The sequence below is a fragment of the Seriola aureovittata genome, chromosome 13 (genome assembly GCF_021018895.1).
Source record: "Seriola aureovittata isolate HTS-2021-v1 ecotype China chromosome 13, ASM2101889v1, whole genome shotgun sequence".
Classification (NCBI taxonomy): Eukaryota; Metazoa; Chordata; class Actinopteri; order Carangiformes; family Carangidae; genus Seriola; species Seriola aureovittata.
The window spans coordinates 2965983-2991904 of NC_079376.1; the positions used below are offsets into that span (position 1 = coordinate 2965983).

Consider the following 25922-nt stretch of genomic DNA (forward strand, 5'->3'; position numbering starts at 1 on the left):
ACAGGAGGAGAGACAGAGGACAGACAGGAGGACAGACAGGAGGACAGACAGGAGGAGAGACAGGAGGAGAGACAGGAGGAGAGACAGGAGGAGAGACAGGAGGACAGACAGGAGGAGAGACAGGAGGACAGACAGGAGGACAGACAGGAGGAGAGACAGGAGGAGAGACAGGAGGACAGACAGGAGGACAGACAGGAGGACAGACAGGAGGACAGACAGGAGGACAGACAGGAAGAGAGACAGGAAGAGAGACAGGAGGAGAGACAGGAGGACAGACAGGAGGATGAGTGTCATGAGACTCACAGGTGGCAGCGATCTCCCTTGATGCCCTTGGTGGTGCAGAAGCACTTGCCGTTGTTGGGGTTGCACATGCTGGCGTGGCCGTTACACTTGCAGGCTGAACAGAAAACGCCAAACATGGAAAAAGCAGAAGCTGCCGTCATTCTAAACTCGCTGCTGCAGAACATGGAAAACACTGCATCACATGGAGGGCGCCGCGACTTCTCCTTATGGCTTTTAGCATAAACTGTTAAATCGATCATTCAAAATTTTTATTACGCCGTGAATCAAATACAATTTACCCGATTTATAAACACCCCGAGATGCAGCCGGATAATAAAACGTCTGTCCAGCCTTTATATACTGTCTGATGCGACCCGACATCAGGTGGCGATCACCTGAAAGCTCCGCTCCTCTCTCCAGAGCCTTCAAGACGTTTCCAACCACCAATCCGATAATACAAAGTCAATTATCACCGTTTGGGTCGAAGGCGTTCTGGTCGCAGCTGCACACAACTGTGGCGCTTTGTTCTAGTTCTTAAATCCAATAACAAAGAACTCCTTGGGTTCAGGTCAGACATCCTTCTCTAGGTTTGTTTGTCATTGCTGATGTTTTTCTTTGATGCTGATGCTTCAAAGGAGTGGTCCTTTTCAGAACCGCGCCCAGACACTCCAGGAAGGCCAGATACACTCGGAAACGCTGTTCACCGCACGGGCACAAACAAGTCAGAGCGCATCCTGTCTGTCACACTGAGGCAACCGTCTCATTCTCAGAGGAAACGACGAGGGAGGAAACAAAAGTCCAGCAGCCAATATTTACTTAAGTTTGGCTTCAGAGTCGGTTCTGTGCACGGACGTGAACTTTATAACACTGAATCTCCCACGAGCTCCAACTCAGACCTTGAGGTCCAGCTTTATCACACCTGCTCAGATTGTTAACATCTCTCATCCTTTGCATTAATGCTGTTCATCGTGTTTTTAAACGCCTGAGTCTCCCCGGCATCAGCAGCTGCGAAATCTGTAGAAATCTGTGTAACAATGGGGAAACAGCTGCTGGAGCAACAAACAGTAATTTATGTACATGTGTTATCTTGATTATTTGTTCATTATCTCCTTTTCTGAGGTATTGATTTCGTCTCTGTGCTCGCGCTGATAAAGCCTCTCGAGTCAAACCCACGTGAAGACGAATGTCATGATTAGCTGTGAAGTAACACAGGACTTTGATGCACTTAGATTTACAACCAGGAGGCAGTAAAAACAAATGCATTACACTGACGGGATATGCAGAAATAGCAGTTTATTGATTGACTGTCACTGATATAAAACCGAGTAAATATATATTCCAGACGGGCTCCAAAAATTGCAGAACCGAGGTTGGAACACACTGGTGGCTAAATGAAGCTGTGGAAGGACCGGACGATTGATTTGTTGTGCGATTGACTGACTGTCAGTATTGGCTTGTAGAGCGGAGTAAATCTTTAATATCCCGGGGGAATATTTTACTGTGCGGCCAGGAATCAGGAAAATGGCCGACATAAAACTGCACTGTAAAATACTGACAAGTTAAATGAAGCCGTGCTGCGCGACACAGCCTGACTGGTTGATTTACCGCCGGGCTGAACGGCCCCGCGGATACTCACGCTGGCAGCTGCCCCCGTTGGTCGGATCTCCGTAGAAGCCGGAAATGCAGCTCTCGCAGTGCCGGCCGGTTGTCAGGTCCTCGCACTTCTCGCACACACTCTCGTTGACGCACTGACTGTGACCATTACACTGACAAGCTGCCAAAAGAGTAAACAAAGCACCGACTGCGTGAGCATCTCGCACGCAAACACACACACACACAGGAAAATACATGAACATGTAAGTTCATTTGCAAAGTACAAGAAAGTGATGTGCAGGATCTGCTCGTGAGTTTCCTCGGGACAAATGCAGACACTCTTTGTTTGCCAGGTTTTGTTTGTCAGGATTAAACCACTAGGATCTATTCAAACTGAGATCGGTCCCAGCGGCCTCTGCACTTCAATGGGAAGTTCATCCCTTCATTTTAGATGATTGTGAATGAGTAAAACAATCCCTATGCGGCCAAACATTTTTCAGATATTATGTTTATTGGAGAGTCGTAGTTTCATTTTTCGGTTCATTCATCACAAGAAAATACACTGCAGGGTGTGTAGCTGCAGAAGTGTAATGTCTGTGACTGTTGAGCAGCTCGAGCTTTAGCCAGAAAACTGCTGGTAAACATTGGAGGAGGGTGTTTGGAAGAGATTTTGTTTTCATCATTTCTGGTGTTCTTCACCTTCTCCTGTACATCCAGTGTTTTTTAGAGCTTTGTTTTTGACCTCAGGTTTAGGCCATTTAAAAATCTGTGAGTCCTCCATCTCGATGGGAGCACAATAACAAACCACCACTTTAAATAATGACAATTATTTTTGCAAACAGACAAGAACATGCATGGGATTCAGTTTAAAAGTACTTCAGTGTGGGTTAAGCTCCAAAAACACACTACACTTCCCAAAATGCAACAGGATCCCATGTTGCCTCCTTTAATCTCTTATACGGTGTTAATCCTGATCTCTTGACTTGATTTCAAAAGCCCAGAATCAGTTACAAAAACATCATTTATACAAATCATTAAATAAATCTGGTTTTTGTTTAAAGATTTTAAAACAGAACTCGGGGCCTCTCCTACCTGGGCAGTGGATGAAGGACCAGTTGTATTTGGCCTCACTGGGGCACATGCTGGCGTTGAGGGCCGGCTGCGGGCTGGCGGGCAGACCGGGCAGGGTGGACGGGGCCGGCACCGAGGTCTGGAAGGGCCCGCGGTACGAGCCCTCGATGCACTGACCTTTGCCCGTGTTGCTGGGGTCGGTGCACCAGCCGCAGCCGGGCTGGTCCAGACACTGTCCGCATGTTCTGTACCCAGAGCAGTTCTCCGCTGCAGCACAAACACAACACAGACCAGTGATGGGTTGAGTTTGTTATGAAAAAGTAAGTAAAGAGTAAAGTCTAGCTTTTCTATAAACTTTAAATTAATAACTCCCACAACGCCTTCGCACGTCTCCGCAGTGAAATCAGCTCATTCCTGAGCCGCTGCTTCTCCACATAGAAATTTGCCTATATTTTAATTCCTAACTCTCAGCCCTCGAGGGGTTTCTCTTCCTATGGCTGTAAGCAACAATTTCTACTTAATTGACCTGTTCTCTTCTGCACGGCACAAAAATCCAAGAACCGAACTATTATTAATCCCCATCTCATCTACTGGAGGGGCCACGGTTTAATGTGCTCGGCTAAATGAAGGTTAAAAAAACAAATATATAAAGAGGCTCTGCTCCAGGAAGCCACACTTATTTAAAAACGTTGCCTTTTAGACTCCTCTTAAGTCTGATGAAGATCGCTGCACATGCTTGAGTGGTTGAGTACATTAACTGCAACTGGAACATTACGTGAGCCGACTTCAGATTTTACGCTTTTACATTCCTTCACAGTTTTTCCCTCATTTCACAGATTGCAGCTCATGGATCCAGACGGAGAGAGAGCGCGGCGGCTGCACGATGTATATCCATCTACATGTTGCTGCGACTCAACCAGAGCTTTAAAAAACACGCTGCAACTCACAAAGTTTTTTTCCCACTGACAGCTACAGCGATTTGTTTTGGAGCAAATAGGAGAAGAGCCGGTAAAGTGGCGGAAGGAATGCAGAGGGGGAGATTTGTGCACATTTTTAAAGTACACATTTTATGTATAATCAGCGGGTTGACAACTGTGGAGACGGCGATGCGAGGGCTGCAAATATATGACGAGCTCAATGACGCTCCCGTCAACTGATGACGACACAAAGAAGAATCCGTCAGCTGAGACGAGAGTGACGCTTCTTTCTACTGGACTTTAATTTACCGGTACTATAAAAATTCCTCAAAACGACTTTGTCATTTTGTTCTAAATGAAAAGCCCCATTGCAACCGAAGTAAACATTCATTCATTATTCATATATGATTGGACTCCATGTCCGTTAACATTATATAAAGATGTGCTTTCCTGTAGACAAATTTCCCTTTCTTCTATATTAAGTCGACCTGCTGCTGCACCGACTCGGAGATGAATTAATCATTAGGAGCAGCAGCTGAAATTATCACCAAATGACTTATTTTCTCTCCGAGAAACTTCATCAGATAATTATTCAGAAAAATTATGGCCCCGTAAAATAAAGTGTGACCAAGAGGAGCTGAAGAATTGAAACGGCGAAAGACTGACAAGTTCCACGGTTTTCAAAACAGGGTTTTAACTGGAAAAACCCCCCGGAAATCATCTCATGTAGGTAGATGACGTGTTATTCTGTACCTGAACCTGGAGGAGAAGGAATAATAAACACATGAGAACAATCTTACGTGGACAGGTGTTCATGGTGTACCACTCCATGCACTGTCCGAAGGGGAAGGAGGCCACGTAGGCGTTGGAGTCGACGCACTGCTTCATGTTGCTGCACCACATGCACTCGGAGCTGCTGCTGGTGCATTCGCTGCAGGTGGTTCGCATGGCACACGGCGTCCGGCACTGCTTGGCGCTGTGGTTGGCTGAGGAACATTTTCAACAGGTCAGTGTTTAAGGCTCTTAAGAAGTTTGAATGCACACATTTTTTTTTATTCTAAGCATGCATGTCTCAGCGGGAGTGGCTGCTGAACTCCGCTGGACGACGGCAAACAGTGAGAAATCTGAAGCAAATCAGCAGAAGATTGAATGAACCTAAAAACACGTCGGCCTCCATCTACTTTTTACCACATCTGTAACAAAAAAATGTGTGCAACAAAATCATCCTCCACTGCTGACAGCTGTGCAGCTCCCATTTTGAAAGCAGCTGGTGGCAGTTACATCTGCAGTTAAAGGGGCACTACCACAATTTAGTGAGGCGCTTCCATAAAGTTTGGTGACCGGCAAGAGACACGTTAAAACTCAAGGGTCAAAACTGAGGCAGCAGAGGCCGAGATGTCCTGAGGTTTTAGTGGCTAGCGTGGGTCAAGATCCAGAAACACACCGTCATTAGAGCGTCCCCGACTGAAAGCGGCTCCTTAAACTTAACAAAGGAACTTATGCTGCAGTTAAACCGGACTGGGAGCTACGGTTCACTAACGCTGGGATCAGACGACTCGGTATCATGCGCCCGAGCAGAGAGTCGGGGGATGTGCGGAACAAAAAAAAGAGAATTTGAAGCGACAGTTTGTCATAGAGGAAGAACAGGGACAGAAAGACGAGCACGCTGATTCTAATCCTGGATGTCTCTGCTCTCCTCTGTCATGTCAGACCGCGAGCTATGATTGGTCAGTGATCAAAGTGCAGTCTCACATTTCTCTCAACCATCTCATGGCAGGAGTTTAACGGTGACCATCTCAAAAGACACACGAATTTAAGTTTGATTAAACATTTGATCACTTCACATCAGCAGGAACCCACCTGGTCGTTCACACAGGCTGCCGTTCACCGGGTTGATGCAGGTTTGCGCCTTCAGTCCGCTGGACGCCGGCTCGGCCAGGTAGCCGCAGAAGCCGGCGTCGCTGGGCTCCCCGGGCAGCCACTGCAGGGTGGTGTTGGTGAAGGGCGACATGTCCTCCCAGCACCAGTACGACACGTTGATTTTCCGGAGCCCCACCCAGGGCGTCACTGTGGCCTTGTACTGTAAACAGACACAGGGCCCAAAGTCAAAACGAGGGTTTTACACATTGTCTGTTGACACATTGTCCCCCCACCTTTCTTCTTCTACTCTTTCTCTCAAGTTTCCTTTGCAGGTTTTTCTCTACATCAGCTCATCAACCATCAGATAATAAAAAAAAAAAAAGGAAAGCATTTATCACCGGGTGATGTTGGGAAATCTCTTCACTTCAAACGCTCAGTAAAAAGAGGTGAAGTGTCAGTTCCTCCACGGCTTAAAAGACGAATGTGACGCTTGTTTGAAAATCAATGTCAAAAAACACAATTTTAATAACAATTTTTGTTTCTCTGTTGGTCAGAAATCACAGCGTTGCCTCTGCTGTGAACAACATCCACAAAAAAAGAGTCCGAGGCGTCTTTCATCTGCACTGACATAAATTTCACCGGCCTGACTGAGCGACTCTGTTATCAATCCCGTCTCTAATCGATGGCCGCGCTGTTGCAGCAGTAGTAAACACACAGAGCTCCGCCCCCTCGCAAACCTGATTGGGTTTTGGTTGCATTTCTTGGATTAATTGATCCTGTGTGGGAAAAACAGCTGGAACCACTGAACGGCACCAACGGCGTCGGTGTGACGCGGCCGGGAGACTTGAAGCGTGTGTCGGTCTCTGTGTCTGTTCAGGTTGAAAGTCGGTGTTATTCCAGAGCTGCTCAGCTTTAATTCTCCTGCACACAGATTACCTGTAACTGACCACCGGGGGGGAAATCTACACTTTCACATTAGTATGGATGGAAAAATTCTATATTCCAGCTTCACTTTGCGATTCATTTATTTATTTATTTTTCTGATTTAGCTTCAAATTTACATATGTCGTTTGGTGGCTCGGGGGCAATGTGTAGGATCATAAGTGGCTTACATTTTTGCATGGGTGGCCTCAGTGAGGGATGGCAGTGTTTGCACCCGCTGGGTGATCCGCGCGGAAACGAAAAGCTAGGACTGCAGCTGGAGATGACACTGTGTTTTTATTAAGTGCAGAGCGGGTCGTTGGAGCTGCACTCTCTCACTGTGCTTTCCACACATTTAGGATTACATAATACTCTTCAGTGAACTCAAGCGTAGACACACACTAAAATATTTAGACAGATTTAGCTGTGATTAGACCAATAATGTGGCCAAAAAAAAAATCCCTCAACAGCATAAAAATCTGAGACACTCATCTACAGCTCTTTTTAAAATCAGGAAATGTGATGGTGTGAATCTTATTTTAGCTTCAGGACACTTAGTGGCAACAGTTTAGAGCTGCAGTTAACAATTATTGTCTTTATCCTTTATACTGTGGCTTATTTTCTTGATTATATGATTAACAATTAATCATTTAGTGAATTATTTGTCCTAAACCTTAAGAATGCCTCCCACAGAAACCAGGGAGAGTTTTCAAATTTCCTGTTTTGTCCAAAACCAAAACAGAAAAACAGAAACTAGCAGTTATTCCTAAACAATGGAGGCGTTTGAATCAGAGACTAGAAAAACTAGAATCACAGCTGTTTGCAGGAAATATGGTCACAATCTCTCCTTCCTGAGTCACAGAGTTGAATGATACGTATTTTTGCAGAACATTATGATGTCACAGTGACGTTGGACTTTGACTGTTTGGATATAAAATTTCATCACTTCATTATTTTATCCTGTTAGATATATGTGTTAAATTGTGTCATAATTAGGTTATAAACTTGCAAGTTATGGCCAAAAAACTTGTTTTGCGAGGTAACAGTGACCTTTGACCTTTGACCATCAAAAAAAATCTAAATCGGTTCATTTTTAAGTCCAAGTGAATGTTTGTGTCTCTGCTGTGACTCGGTGCAGCTGAGAGGATTTCATTTCTAAGTAGGTTTTGAAGCATGTGGTGAAATATTAGCTTTAGATCGTTAGCATTACAAGCTAACGGGTTCAGGATGAAAAGCTACGAGGCCACGCAAGCAGCTTCAAAGACAATGCTGCTGCTCTCAGCAAATACACTTGATGCATACTGTTATTTCATATGTGCAAATGTCAAAGCGTGATTGATAACGCCGCACGTGTCCCATCCTTCACGCACATCTGTGGCTACGTGACCTGCATCTGATAAAAAAAGAAAAAGCAGCGGCTTGAGGTGGTCGGTGGATTGTTGGGATAGATTTCTGTGTGTTTGCTCTAATGGAGCGAATAAGAGACGTCCGAGCTCCGAGGAAAGTATCTGTTAATCTGAGATTTGTTTCACGCTCACTGGTCCAAGAATTACGGAACAAAAAGAGTCCGACCAGAGCGCACCTGCAGATAAAAAGACGACACTTCAATAGAGAGAAGCTGCTGCAAAGACATTCAAGATCAAAAACTGAAAAGATGCACAACTGGTCATAACCAAGAACAAGAAACAAGAAATTTGATGGTTTTCTTTGCTGTTTTCTCTCTGGTTAGTGCATCACTTCCTGTTGGATTCTGTCAAAGGAGATTCTCTCTCCGCACAACATCCTGATTTATCTAAAGCTGTAAAGTGTGTCATCTTATCAGGTGAGTGATAACCCCGGACCAAAGCCCTCATCCTTCTTACCACCACGCTCATGATCTGCAGCTCCTTCAGGACAAAGTCCACCTTCTTCTGCGTGGTGAGTGAGGCCAGCACGGCGTTGTGGCTCCTGCAGGCCAGCTTGGCGTTGTCGTACGAGTCCTTCGCCGTGATGAACTTCAGACAGGAGTTGCCCACCAGGTGCCAGCTTTCACCACACACGTTTTCTGGAGCGGAGAGAGCAGACGAGGAGCTGGTACTACAGAGACTACAGGTGGGCAGGTTAGTTGATAATCGCAGAAACTGGAATCTCTCTTTTTGGTGATCCACTTTCAGTAAAAGCAAGAATCTGTGTCTTTGCATTAAGTTTATAGAGAAATGAGCTGATCACTTCTTTTATTGACGATGCATCCCTAAACCACAGAAATTAAACTGGTGCGTAAAAATGAAAATAACATCCAGGTTGTTTTCTGTCTGTGTGCATGGTGAATGTTTGTCTAAATGTAGTAAGTTGTGCTAATTTTCAAACTTAAAAAAAAGGTTTTATTTCCGCTCTACAACCTCCAGTTACCTGGCAGGGAGATGCACTCCTGGTTGCGAGGTTCCCACTGACAGTTCTGATCCACGGCGCAGCTCTTGCAGCTGGTTTTCTTGTTGCACACGTACGAGGGGTTGTCCTTGGGGCAAACATCGTACTCCCCTATTGCCCCCTGAGAGAGGAAAGCACAGAACAACAGGCTTCAACTCTTAGGTCTCAAAATACCAAATTATTACATTTCATGCTCCATAAATGACAATATTACTGACAATTTTATTACGAAGACAATGGAATTTCGTGAAGAGGATCAAGCAGGTCATTTTATGAGTTGGGTGTAAGTTTGCTTTGTTTTTTTCCTTCATGAAGCCACAGCCATTTGAATAGAAAGTCAAGTATGAGATTATGAAGCAGAAGGGGCACTCAGAGAGCGCAGACCTCCACCAAGGTCAATGTCGAACAACACACCAGATGTCAGAGAGAAAAATACAAATTCATAGTAAATGCTGCGGCTCTTTCCCAAAATGTAATGGCTTCTTTTCTGGCCCACGACCCATCGCTTTGCCAAGTTCAGTGCAAATCAGTTCAGTATATTTTGGGTTGACAAACAGACACGGGTGAAAACAGAACCTCCTTGGCGGCGGTTAATTACTTCAGACAGAGAAACAGACACTTATTGATTTAATATTTTAGAGTCAAGTGCAGGTAAATGTGCTGGAGGAGAAACGTGAGCTGTCTGACAGCGTCTCAACTGAGCAGCAATTTAATCACAGTTTGATAAATCAAATTCAGAACGTGCTTCATCGGTTCTTTATTTAATCGTTATTCAAATGCGACATGTCCTAATTTATTAGGGGAAAGCAACTCTTGTGCATCTTATTCAAAACAACAACAATCAGCCAAAGCTAGAGGAGCTGCGCTCTTGGGGGGAAACAAGCAAGTGTCCGAGAATCCAGAACCACAATTAGCTTTGTTGCCAAGTTGGTTTCTCACATACGAGGAATTTGCTTTAGTGTTTAGGTTCAAAATATTCGAGTCAGGTGGGGGTGGGGGGGTAGTCATCGTTAAAGAGCCTGTGACTGTTGAATATCTTATGGAAACTACAGATATTAATTGTTAAAAATTACACTTCTGCTTGTATGGCAAATCTATATCATAAAACATCTGGAGGCTAAATGAGGATCCACCAATTGGACAGTTCTGTGGCATTAAAAGGAGGGAGAAATCTTTTCATAAACTAAATCAAGGATATGATTATTGGTGATGTCCTCTCAGCAGGGTTGGAGTAAGCAGGGTTAGCAGGGTTAGCAGGGTTAGCTTGTGTCAGGTTTCTTACTGCGGTGGAGGTGCAGTTGCTTCCCAGGGACACACACTGGCTGGCGCACCACTGGCAGCCGTTGGTGTTGGCGGTGCAGCTGTAGCAGTCGGTGTATTGTTCACACCTCTCGTTATCGGCATCTGCAAAGTTTGTGGAAAAACGTGGCGTATAATTACTTTCACAAATCCACAGTTTTGTAATAACATGGACAGAGGGGATGATTTCATCAACCAGACTGCGCAGTGTCCAGATGTCTTGTCCGGTGAGTCCACTTTTGGTTTTTAACTTATATTTATGAATGATAGAAAGAGGCCATTGGAGAAAATGGGGGGTTGCTGTTAAGAGTTGGTAATTTACCAGAAACAAGTGGTTCAAAAAACAATTTTCTATCCTCTAAATAAATAAATAAATCACATGAATATCTATGTTCCTTTCAGTGGTTTGACCATCAGGACAATGTGGAACTACTGAACATTAATCTATTGCTTCAACTATCTTAATTCCCTCCTGACAATTTGAAATGCTGCCCTGAAATAAAAGTGCAGGGCATTTTATTTACTTCTTTGTTTCTTACAGACAGTTTTAAGTCATTCTGATCAGACCACACTTCCTGGACAAGAGGTTTCTTCTGGGGGGGGGCAGCAGAAGAGCAGAGGGCCTTCGCTGGTATTAAATGTGCCTGAAAGATATTCCAGGGCGCAGTTTCCATCTGCCGGCATCTACAGAAACGCTGGCACCGGAAAATGAGAGCGGCCGTGTTGGTTGGAATGAGGATTTCTTTTTTTTTTTTCTTTCGTGACAAATAGCAAACAGAAGAGAATTCTCTGCGGGAAGCGGAAAAGACCTGGCTGAACTGTCCCTGATGATTACCTCCTCCTGTCCTATCTGACACACCTGACACACACACACCTGACACACACACACACACACACACCTGACACACACACACAGTCTACCGGTAGAAAATCCTCACAATTGAGGAGCAGGAATGAAAGAAAGTTTGAAGTTACTTCTTAATAAATCGGTTTCACATCCATCAAAACTGGGATTATTAATAATAATTCCTGTTGATAAATGAACGCAGAGAAACGGCAGCATCTAGATCTTTTGTGAAGATACACTGAGGCTACGTTCTCTACATCTCAAAACCTCACACATCCCGGTGACGCATTTTTTATTTATTTTTTATGCCATTTTCACATTTTTGATGTGCAAGACTTCATCGGCAGTCCGTGACAAACAAGCTGTTTCTGTCACTCCACGTATCTCATCGGACATCAGTGCTGTGAATGCAGATGAGTTCTGCAGCTCTGCAGACGCTCCACGAGAAAACAGTAAGAAACCGAAAAGCGGAGAGACGCATACCGACATACTCGCTGGTTTTTACTAAGTAATTCCACGTCGGATCACACTCGTCTTCGCGCTCGGCCTTCATTCTGATCTCGGCTACACACCTTTAAAGTTTCATGCCTGTATCTTGCACAGCTGTGATGCCGTCGTGTCCGTCAGTCAGACGTTTAAACACCGGTCAAAGCACTGACACACACACTCAGACACGAGGTGTAAACAACACCAGCCCTGCTGTTGGATTACTTTCACACGGCTGACATGCACAAACGCAGGATTGCAATGCGACGGCGGAGTCACCTACATGATCTTGTGTTACAGGAGGCCGTCAGCTGCTGCTGTTCAGGTCCTACAGCGTTGCCCTCCCAGGGCAGGCACGTCCCCTGGGTGTTGTTCCAGACGCAGTGGATCCCCGGCCAGGCCTGGCTGCAGGACGACTCGCTGGAGAAGGCCGAGCAGCTGGGCGAGGTGTACATGAGGACGTCGCTGAGCAGCAGGCTGTTGAAGCCGCCGAACACGTACATCACACTGTAAGAGAAGAGGAGAAGATGTTCAGGGACTTCAGGAGGAAGCGGTGAAAAGAGAGAAGGAAGAGGAGCCAATTTCTTTTTTACTCCACCTTTTGTGCACAGTGAGAATCAGAGCTAGAGCCTCGTCTGAGTGGTGCTCCTCTTCTCTGGGCTTCAACCTGCCTCACAAGTCTGCTAAATCCCCAACAAGAGCTCTTTTCTTGTGAGGATGGACCTGACAGACCCCCCCCCCCCCCCCCCCCGCTGTGAGTGTGTATGTATCTGTGTGTGAGCTTGGGATGCCAGGTCCAGGGCAAATTTGAACATCTTTCTCCACTGGCCTCTGTCCAGCTGCTGGGATTACTTTGTGAGTGTGAGTCGGTGTGTACATGTGTGTGCTGCTGCTGGTGGCGGCGGCGGCGGCGGCAGCTGGGCAGGGTGGATGTATAATTTGCACCAGACTGATCAAAAGTCCCCTTTGGTTCACAGAGGGCTCACTTCAAACTGTTTGCTGTGGACTTCCTGCTGAGTGCGCGGGTCAGGAGGGGGAGGATGTGGGAGTGTTGCAGAGGAGCACATCAGTTAGCCGCTTCTTTTCTCTTTTTTTTTCCTTTCTTTCCTCATTTAAAAAGATGTGTCATTGAAGGAAGGAGAGGACGACCAAGGCAGCGAAATGATGTATTAAAAAGGGTCAGTTCATCCACAGTACGGAAAGAAAAAAAAAAAAAAGAAGATATTTCCCGAGTCACATTTAAATCGTCCGTGTTATGAGATATCCGCCTCTTAGATTTCTGCCTCCACCTCAGTGCAATGGGGGTGAACGGGATTTCATTTGTGATGCTCTCAACACTGAAAATTCACTTTTTAAAAAAAGAAATAATGTCCTCGTTTCTCTGGATAAACATGTTGTCAACGGTTTTCACAGGGACCGTTTGTCCAGTAGAAACTAGCTCTGATGAAAGCTGTTGACAGCGAGGTCTGAGCTGACACTGGAATATGAATATGAACAGCTTTGCAAAGAGCGTTCACATGAAGAAGGAATCAGTGATTGGAAATATAAATGGATGTAGTGAATCTCTACAGGGTTTTACAGGTGTTATATCACGTGTTCTGAAAGATTAATCATTCAATCTTGCACTTTAATTAGATATTACCCATTTTATAATTTGTGTTTTCCTACCGTTTTCTTGTGATGCTTTTACTTCTATGTGTCATGCTTCTATTATCTGCACATTGAATGACCTCAAATCAACCCTAACATCAGCTGGAAGCCAAAGTAAAGAGGCTAAAACGAGGGTTGTGTGATGCTGCTGACTAATGCAGGAGGGAGGAGGTGAACGTCTCCTCTGTATTTTCCTGCAACTTCAGTGGTTTCCCTCAACATTCAAAGTCAGACCCGACCTTCAAGACTACGGCTTCATCTTTACAGAAGCTTCTCTGAGAGCACTTCTGCAGACTCTTAAGTATGACCAGTTTCCTCTACACACATTTTCTTCTCCTTGGTGTGTATTTCATCAATTTGTTGTGTGAGGCTTTAAAGTAAAATGCGTTTTAATGTTTTCCCGCTCTAAATTCAGTCTTGAACTCTCGTGATCTCGCGTCAAATCTGAATTCGATCAATGAACGAACGGATGCATGAACAAACTCTTAATTGCTCCTGAGGAGCCGGAGTCTTCAGCGAGGATTGACTCAAACAGCGCCGGTGATTCATGTTAATATTTGATGCGTTCTCTACAACAGGATGTATAATTTAATATGGATCGCTGCGTCTTGCTCCGCTGGCAGAGCAGATAATACTTACCGATGAGTCACAGCACCGTGCCCATCGCAATCTATTCATATCGCAGACTAATAATGAAATGTCATGTGTGAACGCACAGGAAAGCATTTGGTTTGTTTGGTTTTTTATTTTTTGTTGGCCTTGGTTGTAAGTGTGTTTCTGTCTCATGCAGTTTACAGTGTGTTGAGCTTCAAAAGAAGATTTTTGTTTTTATCAACTCAGCACATGGATGTTTTTTTCTTTTCCTTCACTTTTATGAAATTTAATTAAAAGCTTTCACTTCCAAAAAAAGGTCAACTGCGAAGGAAAAGAGTCGATATTTCTAACATTAGATCACGAGAGTTACTTTTTGCCTTTATTCTGATAAATTTAAAGAGGGACAAACTTCAGATTTGAAGGGTCAGCACTCGGAAAAACACAGTACTGTTCTCAAAGTTCCTCCTCTGCCAGCAAACGCAACAATACAAAAGCTTCACACACCCAGGATGAGCTTTACACTTAATGTGAGTTTTCATTTCACCCACCAAACAGTGGATAACTTGGTTTAATTTAATCCATTTCCCTATAGCCTCTGCTGATGTGTGTGCAGGTTGCAGATTGTTCCTGCAACCATGTTCCGAGTGCGCGGAGATGTGATCATGAATAAAAGAACCAGGAGAGAAACCAAGGAAACTGTAATTTCCCATTAGAAAAGCTGATAATTTAGTACATATATATATATATGTGTGTATATATATATATATATATATATATAATTTAAACTTAGTGCAGCACATGAAAAAATAAATTAAATAAATAAATCACATCCCGGCTCATATTTACATCAGATGCAGATGCTGAATATATTCCACTTCAACATGCCTTTAAATACCATGAGTGCATAATTAAACATGTGTGGGCCACAGTGGAGATGAAAGACGTCGCCCTGGTTTACATGCACGCAAGAAATCAGGGTTACTGAGAGAAACCAGGTTCAGAGAACGCTGTGCAACAAGAGGACGAGCTCTGCAGACTTTATCTTTACTGTACAGATGTGTCTGAACAAGTCGCTGCTCAGAGGTGTGAAGGAACTTCTTTTTTTTTTGGATCTCAGTTTTGGTGGCGCTCTGTCATACACATGTAGGCTTGTGAGAAAAAACTGGATTGAGCTCACAGAGACATCCAGGTTTCTGTAGGTCTGAAGAAACTGGGCTCCCTGTTCAGAAATCAGGTTACTGTAAAAAGCCACAATAACCCAGTTACTTAATAATAGTATGTGTGTCTGATGGTAGTATATATAGTCTGTACAAAAGCAGTCCCAGGAGGTTTAATCACACTCTTAAGATCCTGATTTCTTTGGATAAAACACTAAATGTTTTCCTCTTTATCCACTGAGGCCCTTTCTGTCTCTGCAAACTCAGTTCAGAGCAGCTTGAATCATTACCTGTCACTGAAGACGGCAGAGTGTCCGAAGCGGTTGACGTCATGGAAGAGGTCCGGCCGAGGCAGCGCCGTCCACTCATCGCACGCTGGAATGAGAAGAAGACGCGGAGGTCAAACTGTCGACCTGCTCTCACATATCAAATCATACATCAACGTATCAGCGGTGTGAGATTCGGCTGACATCCCTCGGGGGTTGATTAGTGAGACCCTGTGCGAGCTCATATCCCGGTGTCAATCAACAAGTCAGTCGGCAACGTGTCCTCCACCGAGGCAGCGAGGGCCCGACCGCTGCAGGAGGCAGTCAGGCATTTGCGTCTCTGACGTGTGAAAATTCATTAGACATGGTCTCGTATAAAAAAATAGAACCAGGGTTTCTTGTTGTGTGGCGCTTTTTATTGTATTTGAAAACCAGCTGATTTAAGAAAGAAAAATGAGGTGAAGCAGAAACATTTACCATGTTGTTTTGACCCTGTGATAAACCACCTGGGTCAGGGTCTTTCCTCACCTCCTTTCCACTGCTGACGGCCCCAGTGACCTGATTTGCAGGTCAAATCATGGCTTGACGTCTGGGATAAAGCCACTTTAGTTTGAGCTAAATGTTACATTTGCTCCTGACTTTTGAGGCTTGTGACCCCTTCGCAATAAAGCAAGACCTATTTGTACGTTTATGGCCTTAAAACAGAATGAAAATGAAGTTTATGTCCAAGAATTGTTTCATTACACATATTTTATTTAAAGGTCCCAAAGAAGTGAAAGAATCCGATAATTCGCAGGAAATTGGTTGAGACATCTAGGTTGCATATAACAGCTGTTTAAATAGTTATTTTTGCCTTTATTTTGAAAGCCACAGTGAGAGAGAGACAGGACAGTCTAAGCCCTTGTGGTACATGCTCTACCAGGTGAGCCTCCCAACAGCTGTTTCAACTGTATTTCAATATGATGAAGTACCGAGGTCTATGTTGAAGTTCAGTCACTGAAATACTGTAAAAACAACAGTCTGTGCCTGGATGCTACAAAACTGGATTCATGTCAGTTTTAAGCTCAGATGTTGAGATGTCTTGACCTCTAAACGTTTCCTTGGTAAACAAGTGACTGAATTTGGTGATGCATGTGGCGGCGTACACCTATCATGTGTCTAACAAAACAAACAAACAAACAAACAAACAAACAAACAAACAGGAAGACCTGGCGTGTGAGCCTGAAAGTCAAAGCTGCAGGAACACAGAGGAGCGACTGCAGTACATCACCTTCAGTTAGTACAATGCAGTGCAAGTCATCATGGTTTCCCAGAGGAGGCTGTGACATGTGTGAGAGAGCGAGCTCCACATTCACAGGCAGACAGTGCCCTCTGGTGGCACAGCGTGGTATTGCAGGTGGCGTGGCGCATTGCCCCTCAGAGTGAGGATTTATTACACCGCCATCTACCAATGTCAGGACAGCGGACGGCCCTTAAATTCCACGCTCTAATTGAGTTCAGCTTGTTAAGGAGGGGCAATTAGTCCTCGACGCGCAGCCCATCTCAACCATAATTACCAGACAATTACAGAGCTGCTGCTGCTGCTGACAGCAACCCTGCAGCTGGCTGGTGGAGGGTTGGGGGTGAGAAAAATAGTCGACAAGTCTTTTCTGTCCAATTACAAAATCATACGGAGGATGAGGAATGGCAGGGAGGAGAGAGAGGTCAGAACTGAGGGGGGGGGGGGGATACTTGGAAGTTTTTAATTTCTAAACTTCAACTCAAATGCAAATTCTTCTGGGAAATCATGAAAACAATTTGTTTCCCGCATTGACCAGTACGAGATGAGTTAGTCTCATTGTGCCAATCAAGCGAGGACATGTGGTAACGTAAACGTATAAATGGGGAACTTTGCCAAGAGTTTAATTAATGCGATGCCTCCATACGTGCTGCTGCAGCCTTCACCTTAACACCATTGGGAAGGAAGGCGCATTTCCTGGAGATGCTTCGGTCCTTACGTGCAATTCTTATGAACAAAAGCTGGTTTGCACAGGGAGGGAAGAGGAGGGGTGGGGTGCTTGTGCCCCTGAGATTGTAATTTCGCTGCCTGTCAATCATCTCGGTAATGACACAGAAAAACACAATGTCCTGGGGCCATTTCAGCGGCCTGCAGGGAATTCTCCCTGCCATCCAGACAGAATAAAGCCTCCCATTAATGAGCAGCTTATGACAGCGCTGCGGAAGCACTGCCGACTCCATTTACAACAATGTTTGTTGGCAGCTAACAAAATGAGGATGCCAGGACGGTTTATGATAAAGCAACGCTAACTTCCGCTGGAACGTATCAGAGAACTTTAAATGGGATTATAATTAGACTAAAGGTGCAGCGCAACGCACAACAATCAACTTCTGATCTTCATACTAAATCAATAAAGACGGAGAACATTCCCATACAACACTTCCTCACACAGAGACACAGGTGCCCCACAGGTGTTATGCTAACTCGGGGTGAAGTGTCTTGATTGAGGGCACCTTGGCAATAAAAAGAGATGAGCACCAGAATAAACTGTAGAATAAACATGGGGGGACGACGACTTGAGATTATGTCCCCACAGTCACCAAGTGTGAATCCCACACTGACTAGTTGAGTGCTTACTTTACTGAGCTTTCATCGCTTCGTATTTACCTCCACACGGAAATCCTCACGGAGTCGAGCGTGAACGACAGCTCCGGGGGAAGCTTTTTTTTTTTCTGGATCTCATCTGCCAATTTTCTCCCTAAAGACCTGACTCTTTCCTTCATGGTACCAATGTGAATAAAACACAGAAGTCAGGCAGACTAGTAACAGATTCCTGCTTGTATTCAACTCTGTTACTTGCTCGTAGCAGCGTTTGTTTTGAGATATTCTCCGATTGGTCTTTTAATGGTTCTCACCCTGATGTCTGGAGATTGGACAGACTACTGGATATTAAGGTGTGTGGACACCCAGGCATTTCACATTCACACATGTGTGATTGTTAACATCTCATTCCAAAGCCATGGACGTTAGTGTGCTGGTGTGACAGCCTCAGCTCTCCTGGTTTCTGGCTTTCAGTCAGACTGTGGACCTAGCTGCAGGAATTTGTGCCCATTAAGCCACACGAGCATTTAGTGAAGTCCAACACCGATGCTGGGTAATAAGGTCCGACGCCCGGTCGACTTTCCAATGCGTCCAAAAGGCGCTGGACGGACCCGGTGAAATGTGCATCGCAGCAGAGATCAGGATTAACACAGAGGCCATCAAAGACCGACACTGGTGACCTCCAACGCGTACTTTACATGCAACACACTCCTCTATGCAGGAAAAACATACACACTGTACATGCATATCCTAAAGAGTGTGTAAACGCATTCTGCAAACATAAACTTGAGAGTGTGAGCAGACAAAACCACTACGCCACCGGAAAACAGAACACCGCATTATTATATAGTCTTTTGCACGACAGTGGGCTTTGGTCTGCTGCTGATGAACATCGGAGTCGTGACATTTGACCTTCTGCTGCCCCAGTGGAGCTGCTCAGTGTCCAACAAGCGAACACTGCAGCTGTACTGAGCAGCTCCCGTGTGTGTGAGCCCACGCAACCGTATGAATGCAAAGCAGGCACAGTGCAGGAAGAGAGAACGATGATGCACGCTCAGCAGAATTGAGTCTGTAAAAAAAAAAAAAAAAAAAAAAAAAAAAAAGGGCAGACTGCAGGACCTGCTGGTGTGTGTGTGTGTGTGTGTGTGTGTGTGTGTGTGTGTGTGACTGACCAAGACTGTAGGCCAGGAAGTCAGAGGAGAAGCACTTGGCGCCATGGCTCATGGACGTGTCGTTGTGTGTGTTTCCTCCGAACACCAGCATCGTCCCGCTCACTATCACCGCCGTGTGGAGGTAACGGAAGAAGCCGCTGTCTCTCAGAATGGTCCTACATACACACACACACACACACACACACACACACAGACACACAGTCAGATGTTATACAGCTGTTGCTTTCGGACCAGCTCTGCGGCTGCTTAAAGATGAGTTTCATCTGTCGTGACATTCTCCACATGCTACTGTGGAAACTGTTTTTGTAACTTAGAAGATATTAATGACTCATTTTGTTCACAGTCGGTTCTTCTCTCTTGTATTCGCAGACTTCACAGAGCTGCACATACGGATCACTGAATCAATGCGGCAGCATTTTCTTCATTGTTATTTATTATATAACAGTGGACTGTTTCGATGAGATTTTTATTTTAATCTTAAAATACAACAATAATCAGGTGAAGAAAATAAAATATTGTGATGTGAAATTTGTTCCCTAATACAATAAGTGCTCTATGATTCGACGCTGTGCTGTTCTGCCTCGTCACAGGCTGCGTGTCTGTGAGCTGGAGTTCAATCAAACAGTTTCCTTTCTATAATTTTTAGAGGCCTGAGGAGGAAAGAATAAAGAGTATTCACAAGAAAAGAGCAAAGTCTAACAAGTAAACAGAAAACTAGACTTTTCCCACAGACAGCACTCACCACTTTCTCTTGTCCACGTCGAACTTGTACAGGTCTCCAGCCAAGCCGTACTTGTTGGCGCTGAAGGCCTTGTAGCCGCCGTGGATGTAGATGGCTCTGGTGCCCGGGTCGAAAACACTGCTGTGGCCGTAGCCGCCCTGAACCAGCGCGCCGTCCGTAGGCGCCACGCTCCACGTGTTCTTGGCTGTGGGGGGGGGGGGGGGGGGGGTCACACAAACATCAACAGGCGACTAGCTTCAGGTTAACAGAGTAGAAACACACCACTGAGGCGGGTTGAACAAGGTGTCGGCGCTTTGGTCCCGGTGGGGATGTAGTGGAGGTTATTACAGTAAAGCTTAACTCAGTTTAAACAGCACTTTATTAGTGAAAGAGAGAAATAAGCCGATATAAATCTTTGCATTATTGCTGCTAGAATGAGCTACAACTACCAGAGCAGCATCAGGCTGCCATCGGATTTAATTGGTGACCACTGAGGTGATGAAAATCACTACATCACTTTCATTTGTGAGCAAATAGGAGACGCTCTCTTGTCCGTCAGCAGTTGCAGGTTAATTCAACTCATTTTCTCAGACAGATTGGCTTTTAGAAGACAATGAGACTTCTTAATGAAGTTTGGTTTCCTGCCAACGAGGTTGGTGGATTAGATGAACACACCACCCGCGTCCAAAACTCGTTAGCTTCACTTTGGTGGCCAGTGTTCATTTCCTGTTGTTGTTAATTGATATATTAGGCAGTCACACACCCAGGGCCAAGGTTATTAGTTCAGGTGAAGGAGCAGCTAAAAGTTGGGGGGGGGGGGGGACGACGACGACACACTGCTCAAAGACACAACACCCACAACTTACCGATATTGTACTCCTGCACCTGGCTGATGTAACCATACAGAGGACAGTGTCCAAACAGCACCAGCATGACAGGGCTGTCCCCCTCCTGGACGGGAGGCACGATGTGGGCCGAGTGTCCCACCACGGCGTACTGCTCCTTGGCCCGGGGGCTCAGGAGGACCCAGGTCTGGTTCTGGATGTGGAAAACCCACAGCTGGCTGGACACGTTTCCTGAGGAGTCGATCTTTCCTCCGTACATGAAGATCTTTCCCTGGAGGAAACAGAGACGAGCAGCGGAGCAGAGTGAGGGCACGGACATACAGAGGTCCCACAACTACATGAACTAAGAGAAAACTCCAGTTTTACAGCATGAAAAGTTTTATATATAAAAAAAATAAATAAAAAAAGCTATGATTTAGTTTGACAGCTTTTCTAAAATATATTCCTTTAAGGCAACACAGCAAAAAAAAAAAAAAAATCGAAATTTAAATCCTCTGTTAAACTTTACAAAATAAATCCACACGAGGAAACGAAGGAAACTTTTCTATGAACATTTTTCTAAGCGTTGAAACATTCACAGTTCGTCCACGGATAGTATCCGCAGCATCAGTATGTAGGAGGCCGGGCCTGAACTGTGATGCACTTTGTGCCTCGTTATGATGGAAGCGAAGCAGACACAGTTACACTGCAGTGATCATGAACTATCATTCTGCTGAAACCTAATAATTAAAGAAGTAAAAAAAAAACAAAACAAAAAAACATTAGAGATTCTCCAAGAAATACTGAAATCCTTGAGCATCAAGCATCAATGATCTCAGCTCAATGAGAGGAGTGTTTTTCTGGACCCATGAAAGTCACAGAAAAAACGGCAAAATTTCTCAAACGCTTCGATTGTTCATTTCAAGGCGCGACAGATTTGTCATAGCAGCCTCACCTCCTTATGAACCAGCGAGGGGTGTGTGTTCTGCAGAGCCCCCCGAACCGCCACATTATCCGCGGTTGCGAGACTTGCAATCGGTTCTGTCTGTTTGTGTATCTGTTGTGATTTGATTTCAGATTTTTCTTGCGAGCCCACATCGACTTCCAAGACGCATTCATACACCGTGATGCAATTTGTGCATTACAAACACTGCAGCTTCCCACTGTGTTCTCACAAACCACAGAGCAGACAGACTGCGTCTTCCTCCGAATCCTCCGCTGGCTAATTTATTATTCCATCGCCGGCTCCGAACAGTCTTCCTGGCTGAGACCGAACTGCTTCACCACTTCACTGCAGCATATCAAAACCTGGAGATTTATATATTCCAGACAACAAACAGACACTACTGACGGCATAAATAAAAGGACGGGAAGTTTATAATGTTTCTGCTGGAGCCTCCATTTAATTTAGCTGTCATCTGTTCTTTTATCATCCTCTTTTGAAGTCATATTCACAGCGCGGTGAGGCTGAGTTGGCAGAAACAACAGAGCTTGTAAAATGTACTATGATAAGACTGAATATGAATCATCGCGTGTTGTGTCAATGTACATTTCTCCCCCCCCCTCCCTCCCTCCCTCCCTCCCTCCACTCACCTCATGAAGAGCCAGTGAGTGGCCGTATCGTGGCGTGACGGTGTTGACGGAGGGGTCGAGGGTCAGCCACCTCTTGCTGCTCATGTTGTACCTTCAGAAAGAGAAAGAGAGAGAGAGAGAGAGAGAGAGAAGAGAGAGAGAGAGAGAGAGAGAGAGAGAGAGAGAGGCGTGGTGAGCGCTGCAGCACCACAGCTATGTCCCGATCTCATCTGTGTTCAATCACAACGGGTCAAAGTAAAAAACTAAAGCCTTCTCCTTCATCACTCGACCTGGGAGCTTTCAATCCAAGTTTCTGTGTCTCCAAACGTCTTTTATTAACACACGTCTACGTGGTTTCTGCTAAACACCAGGCACAGCCACAAAGATGGAGCCTGCGGTGAACACATCACGTCAAAATGGCGCCGGATCTTCTATAATTCCTGATTGCTGGTGCCCTCACAGTAAATGACGAGACTCCAGGTAATCAACATCTGTCAAACCCAGAAATAGTCATTTTTAGACTTTAGGCTTTTGTAAAGATCAAACAACAAACATATAAAGATGTTAATTATTGATCTGCGAGGTCTGTCCTCTGACTGCAGACAGACATCAGAGTGTTATCGATCTGCTCGTACTCCCCGTCACTCCTTTTATAAGATTTTTTTGGGTCACAGTTATCTTGTTATCAAACTGCTCCTGATCACACAGCAAAGACTGTTTACTGAATCTGTTAATAGTTTTATTTCCAACAATATAAACCTCAATCCAAGGCTCCAGAGTCTAATGACCTCTGACACCTGAACCTTGCTGACCCTCCCTCCTGACGACCTGTGACAGAGACACAGGAAGTGACGCTGATCCTGAGCTTTGGTTTTGCGTCTTAAGTTTAAGGTTAATAAGTAAGTAACTTATCTTTAACACTGAAACTACGTTTGGAATCAGCTAAAATGCTGGATTGATAAGAGGATTTATACGATTGTCCGTTACAACAAATGCAAGAGGAAAAGCCAGAAAGCTTCTTTTACAGCGTCACATGACAGAAATAAAAACGGCCTCAGACTTCCAGCGAAAACCATAAAACCAAAACATGCAGAGGGAACTAGGGTGATCTTCCTGGGTGGAGTTCAAGGTGAGTAGCACCAGCCTATCCTGTAATTTTATGGTTTTTAATGACACCCTTGACTCTGAGCCCAACACAGAGCTGTCTGTGTTCTGCTTCTTGTTGATTTTCATCAGACAGGAAGTCCTGTGGCGTCTTGCTGACAACACTGACAGCTAGGTATTACTTTAGCGCTGGGTATAACAGGCATGCGAGTTAAAAAATATTTAAATTACTGCAACAGAGACACCGTGTTTCTGAAGCACGTTGCATAGCAACAGCAGGACTCATGTCAAGCAGCTCTTTTCGGAGGAGAGCAGCATCCAAATGTCTAAAATCCTTCTGTGGAAGCTGATGGGAAGGGGAGGGGGGGGAGCACTCACGCTTTGACCATGTGATAGTCGGAGGCGTTGAAGACGTAGCCTCCGATGACCCACATGATGCCCTGGTCCACCACGGCCTTGTGGGAAGCCCTGGCCAGCCCGGCCTCGGTGTACTCCTCCCGGCTCCAGAAGGAGGAATTGGCAGGCACTGAGATGGAGCAGTCTGGACCTGAGGAGGGACGGAAGCCACAGAATCAAGGCTCCACAGGGGACTAAATGATTCAGGAAGCTCGGTTAATTAATTTTTCTGCACTTATGATAACAGGATAAACAAGCCCCAACCTTTTAGGGGATCATAACACCAGATTGCTTTGGGCGACACAAAATACCAACAAAATGAATCAGCATTAAAACTAAAGAAAGAAAAAAAAAAACTTTCAGCTTGTGAGAAAGTTCCTGCGTTAGAGGAGGTTTCATTAGTTTACTTTAATGTCCCGCGGTCAGGCAGGGTGAGCAACATGATCCAATATTGATTCAGTTTCTTAAATTATGAAAGCGAGCTGTGACGGAAAAGGGCAGAGAGGTTAAAGAAGCATCTAGAGGCTGACGATGCAGGTGTGTGTTAGAGAGGAGATCCTACAGCTTCAGAAAGAAAAGCTAATCAGCTGTTGAACTATTAAGACCTCACTGATTTGAGCGGAATAGCTCTTTAAAAGACAGACGGTTCTGGCCAAAGCGGCCTTCCTCTGTTACCGGACAGGAACAATACCAGCAGCAGAAACCGGAATCGCTCCTGAATGAAGGGAAAAGTTTTCTGGCAAACAACGGCGTTGCCAGGAATAGAAAGACTGGACTTGTCCTGTCAATATTTAGAATCACAGACGTTTGTTGATCTTAATAACCTGATGTCTGTCCATCCCACCTGATCACAGACGCAGATAAAAACCTGCCTGGAACGAAACATTCGCCATTCCACCAATTAGTGCTATCACTCTATTGTACGGCAGAAACAGGATGTTACCCGCCGGGGGAGTTCCTTATTGATCCTTATCAAAACAATGCAGAAGCGGCCACGTGACAGGAAGTTGATAGAAAGGAAGTGTTGCAATTCACTGCAACAATCAAGGTCACTTTACCCGTTCTCCTTTTTGTTTCGGTCAGTGGCCGAGGAATTTTCTTCCATCTGACTCCAGTACCGTTAAGCAAACAAATTCACCTTTGCAACACCATAAAATCAGAGGTGGCCTCAGTCTCCCTTAAAGATGTCGCTTGTGGAAGGCGTGAAGGAGAGACTGTCTCTGCTTTAGCACCGCTCGGTGCAGAAAATGAGTTCATTTGGAAGATGGCAGAGCGGAGTACGTGCAGTGCGCCATTCCTCTGCTAAAACACCACGACAGGGTAATAAAGGCTGTTTCCCCGACTCCCTCAGCTTTGGTAATTAGACCGTGAGCACACTGAGCTGCTGATATAACTGCAGTTAAATTAAGCCGTCGTCTCTGCTTGTGTGGGTCGCAGCGCAGTGGAGCCGTTTAAGAGCTAACGGAGCGGTCAGGATGCACATACGGTCCGAGTCGGCTCATCAGCCGATACAAAAGACTCAACGTTCATGACTCAACCCAAACAAAGAGGAAGCTGATCCTGCAAAAAGTTGTGTGTCAGTGCAACAGGTCAGGCCTCAGTGATACTGGTGGAGGCTCAATAGAAAGAAGAAGAGGCACTGGGTTGAATCACCAGATAAACAGGAACCTCCAGCTGCAACTATTTTTAAAGATTTATTTCTGTCGATGTTTTAAAAGGAGAAAAAAAAGCAGAACACTATGATCTCCATAACATTAGAATTATTTATTATAATTAATAAAATGATTAAAATTAAATTAAATAACTGGGACAGAGTGCTTTTAAATTATGATAAGATCATATTATTAGAAATTTTATGTTATTTCCCTATTTATTATATCCATTTATTATTAGCTCTAATTTTTTGAAACAGGGAGTTTCTTCCTGTCTTGTTGTTTTTAACAATGCCAACAAAGATATTTGACCTCTCTGTGCCACACATCAGTTTCATGCTCTGTATTGGAGGTATGTTAAATTGCACCATCCCTATTAAATAAAAAAGAGAAGAGACTTTTGTTAAATATTTCTGACTGAACACAACTTTCTGTTTTTCCAGATTTTCTCAGCGGTTTCTGAGCAATAACCCTACTCCTAAAATAAAGACTTTTTCAACAGATAACACCATAAAAATTTGTTTTTTTTTCAG

General features: G+C 44.8%; 1 protein-coding gene across 1 annotated transcript in view; it reads right to left on the bottom strand.

Moving 5' to 3' along the window:
- Positions 1-25922, bottom strand: part of atrn (attractin) — a 117054-nt gene that overhangs the window by 69785 nt on the left and 21347 nt on the right. The window contains exons 6-20 of the mRNA XM_056392953.1: positions 23720-23888; positions 22259-22349; positions 20708-20957; positions 19863-20046; positions 19121-19275; positions 15374-15458; positions 11966-12189; positions 10333-10454; positions 9033-9171; positions 8507-8688; positions 5724-5943; positions 4664-4849; positions 2968-3213; positions 1919-2056; positions 304-397 (exon numbers count right to left, since the gene is read on the bottom strand). Coding sequence (XP_056248928.1) covers positions 304-397; positions 1919-2056; positions 2968-3213; positions 4664-4849; positions 5724-5943; positions 8507-8688; positions 9033-9171; positions 10333-10454; positions 11966-12189; positions 15374-15458; positions 19121-19275; positions 19863-20046; positions 20708-20957; positions 22259-22349; positions 23720-23888 — 2485 coding nt within the window. The remainder of the gene's footprint in view (positions 1-303; positions 398-1918; positions 2057-2967; positions 3214-4663; positions 4850-5723; positions 5944-8506; positions 8689-9032; positions 9172-10332; positions 10455-11965; positions 12190-15373; positions 15459-19120; positions 19276-19862; positions 20047-20707; positions 20958-22258; positions 22350-23719; positions 23889-25922) is intronic.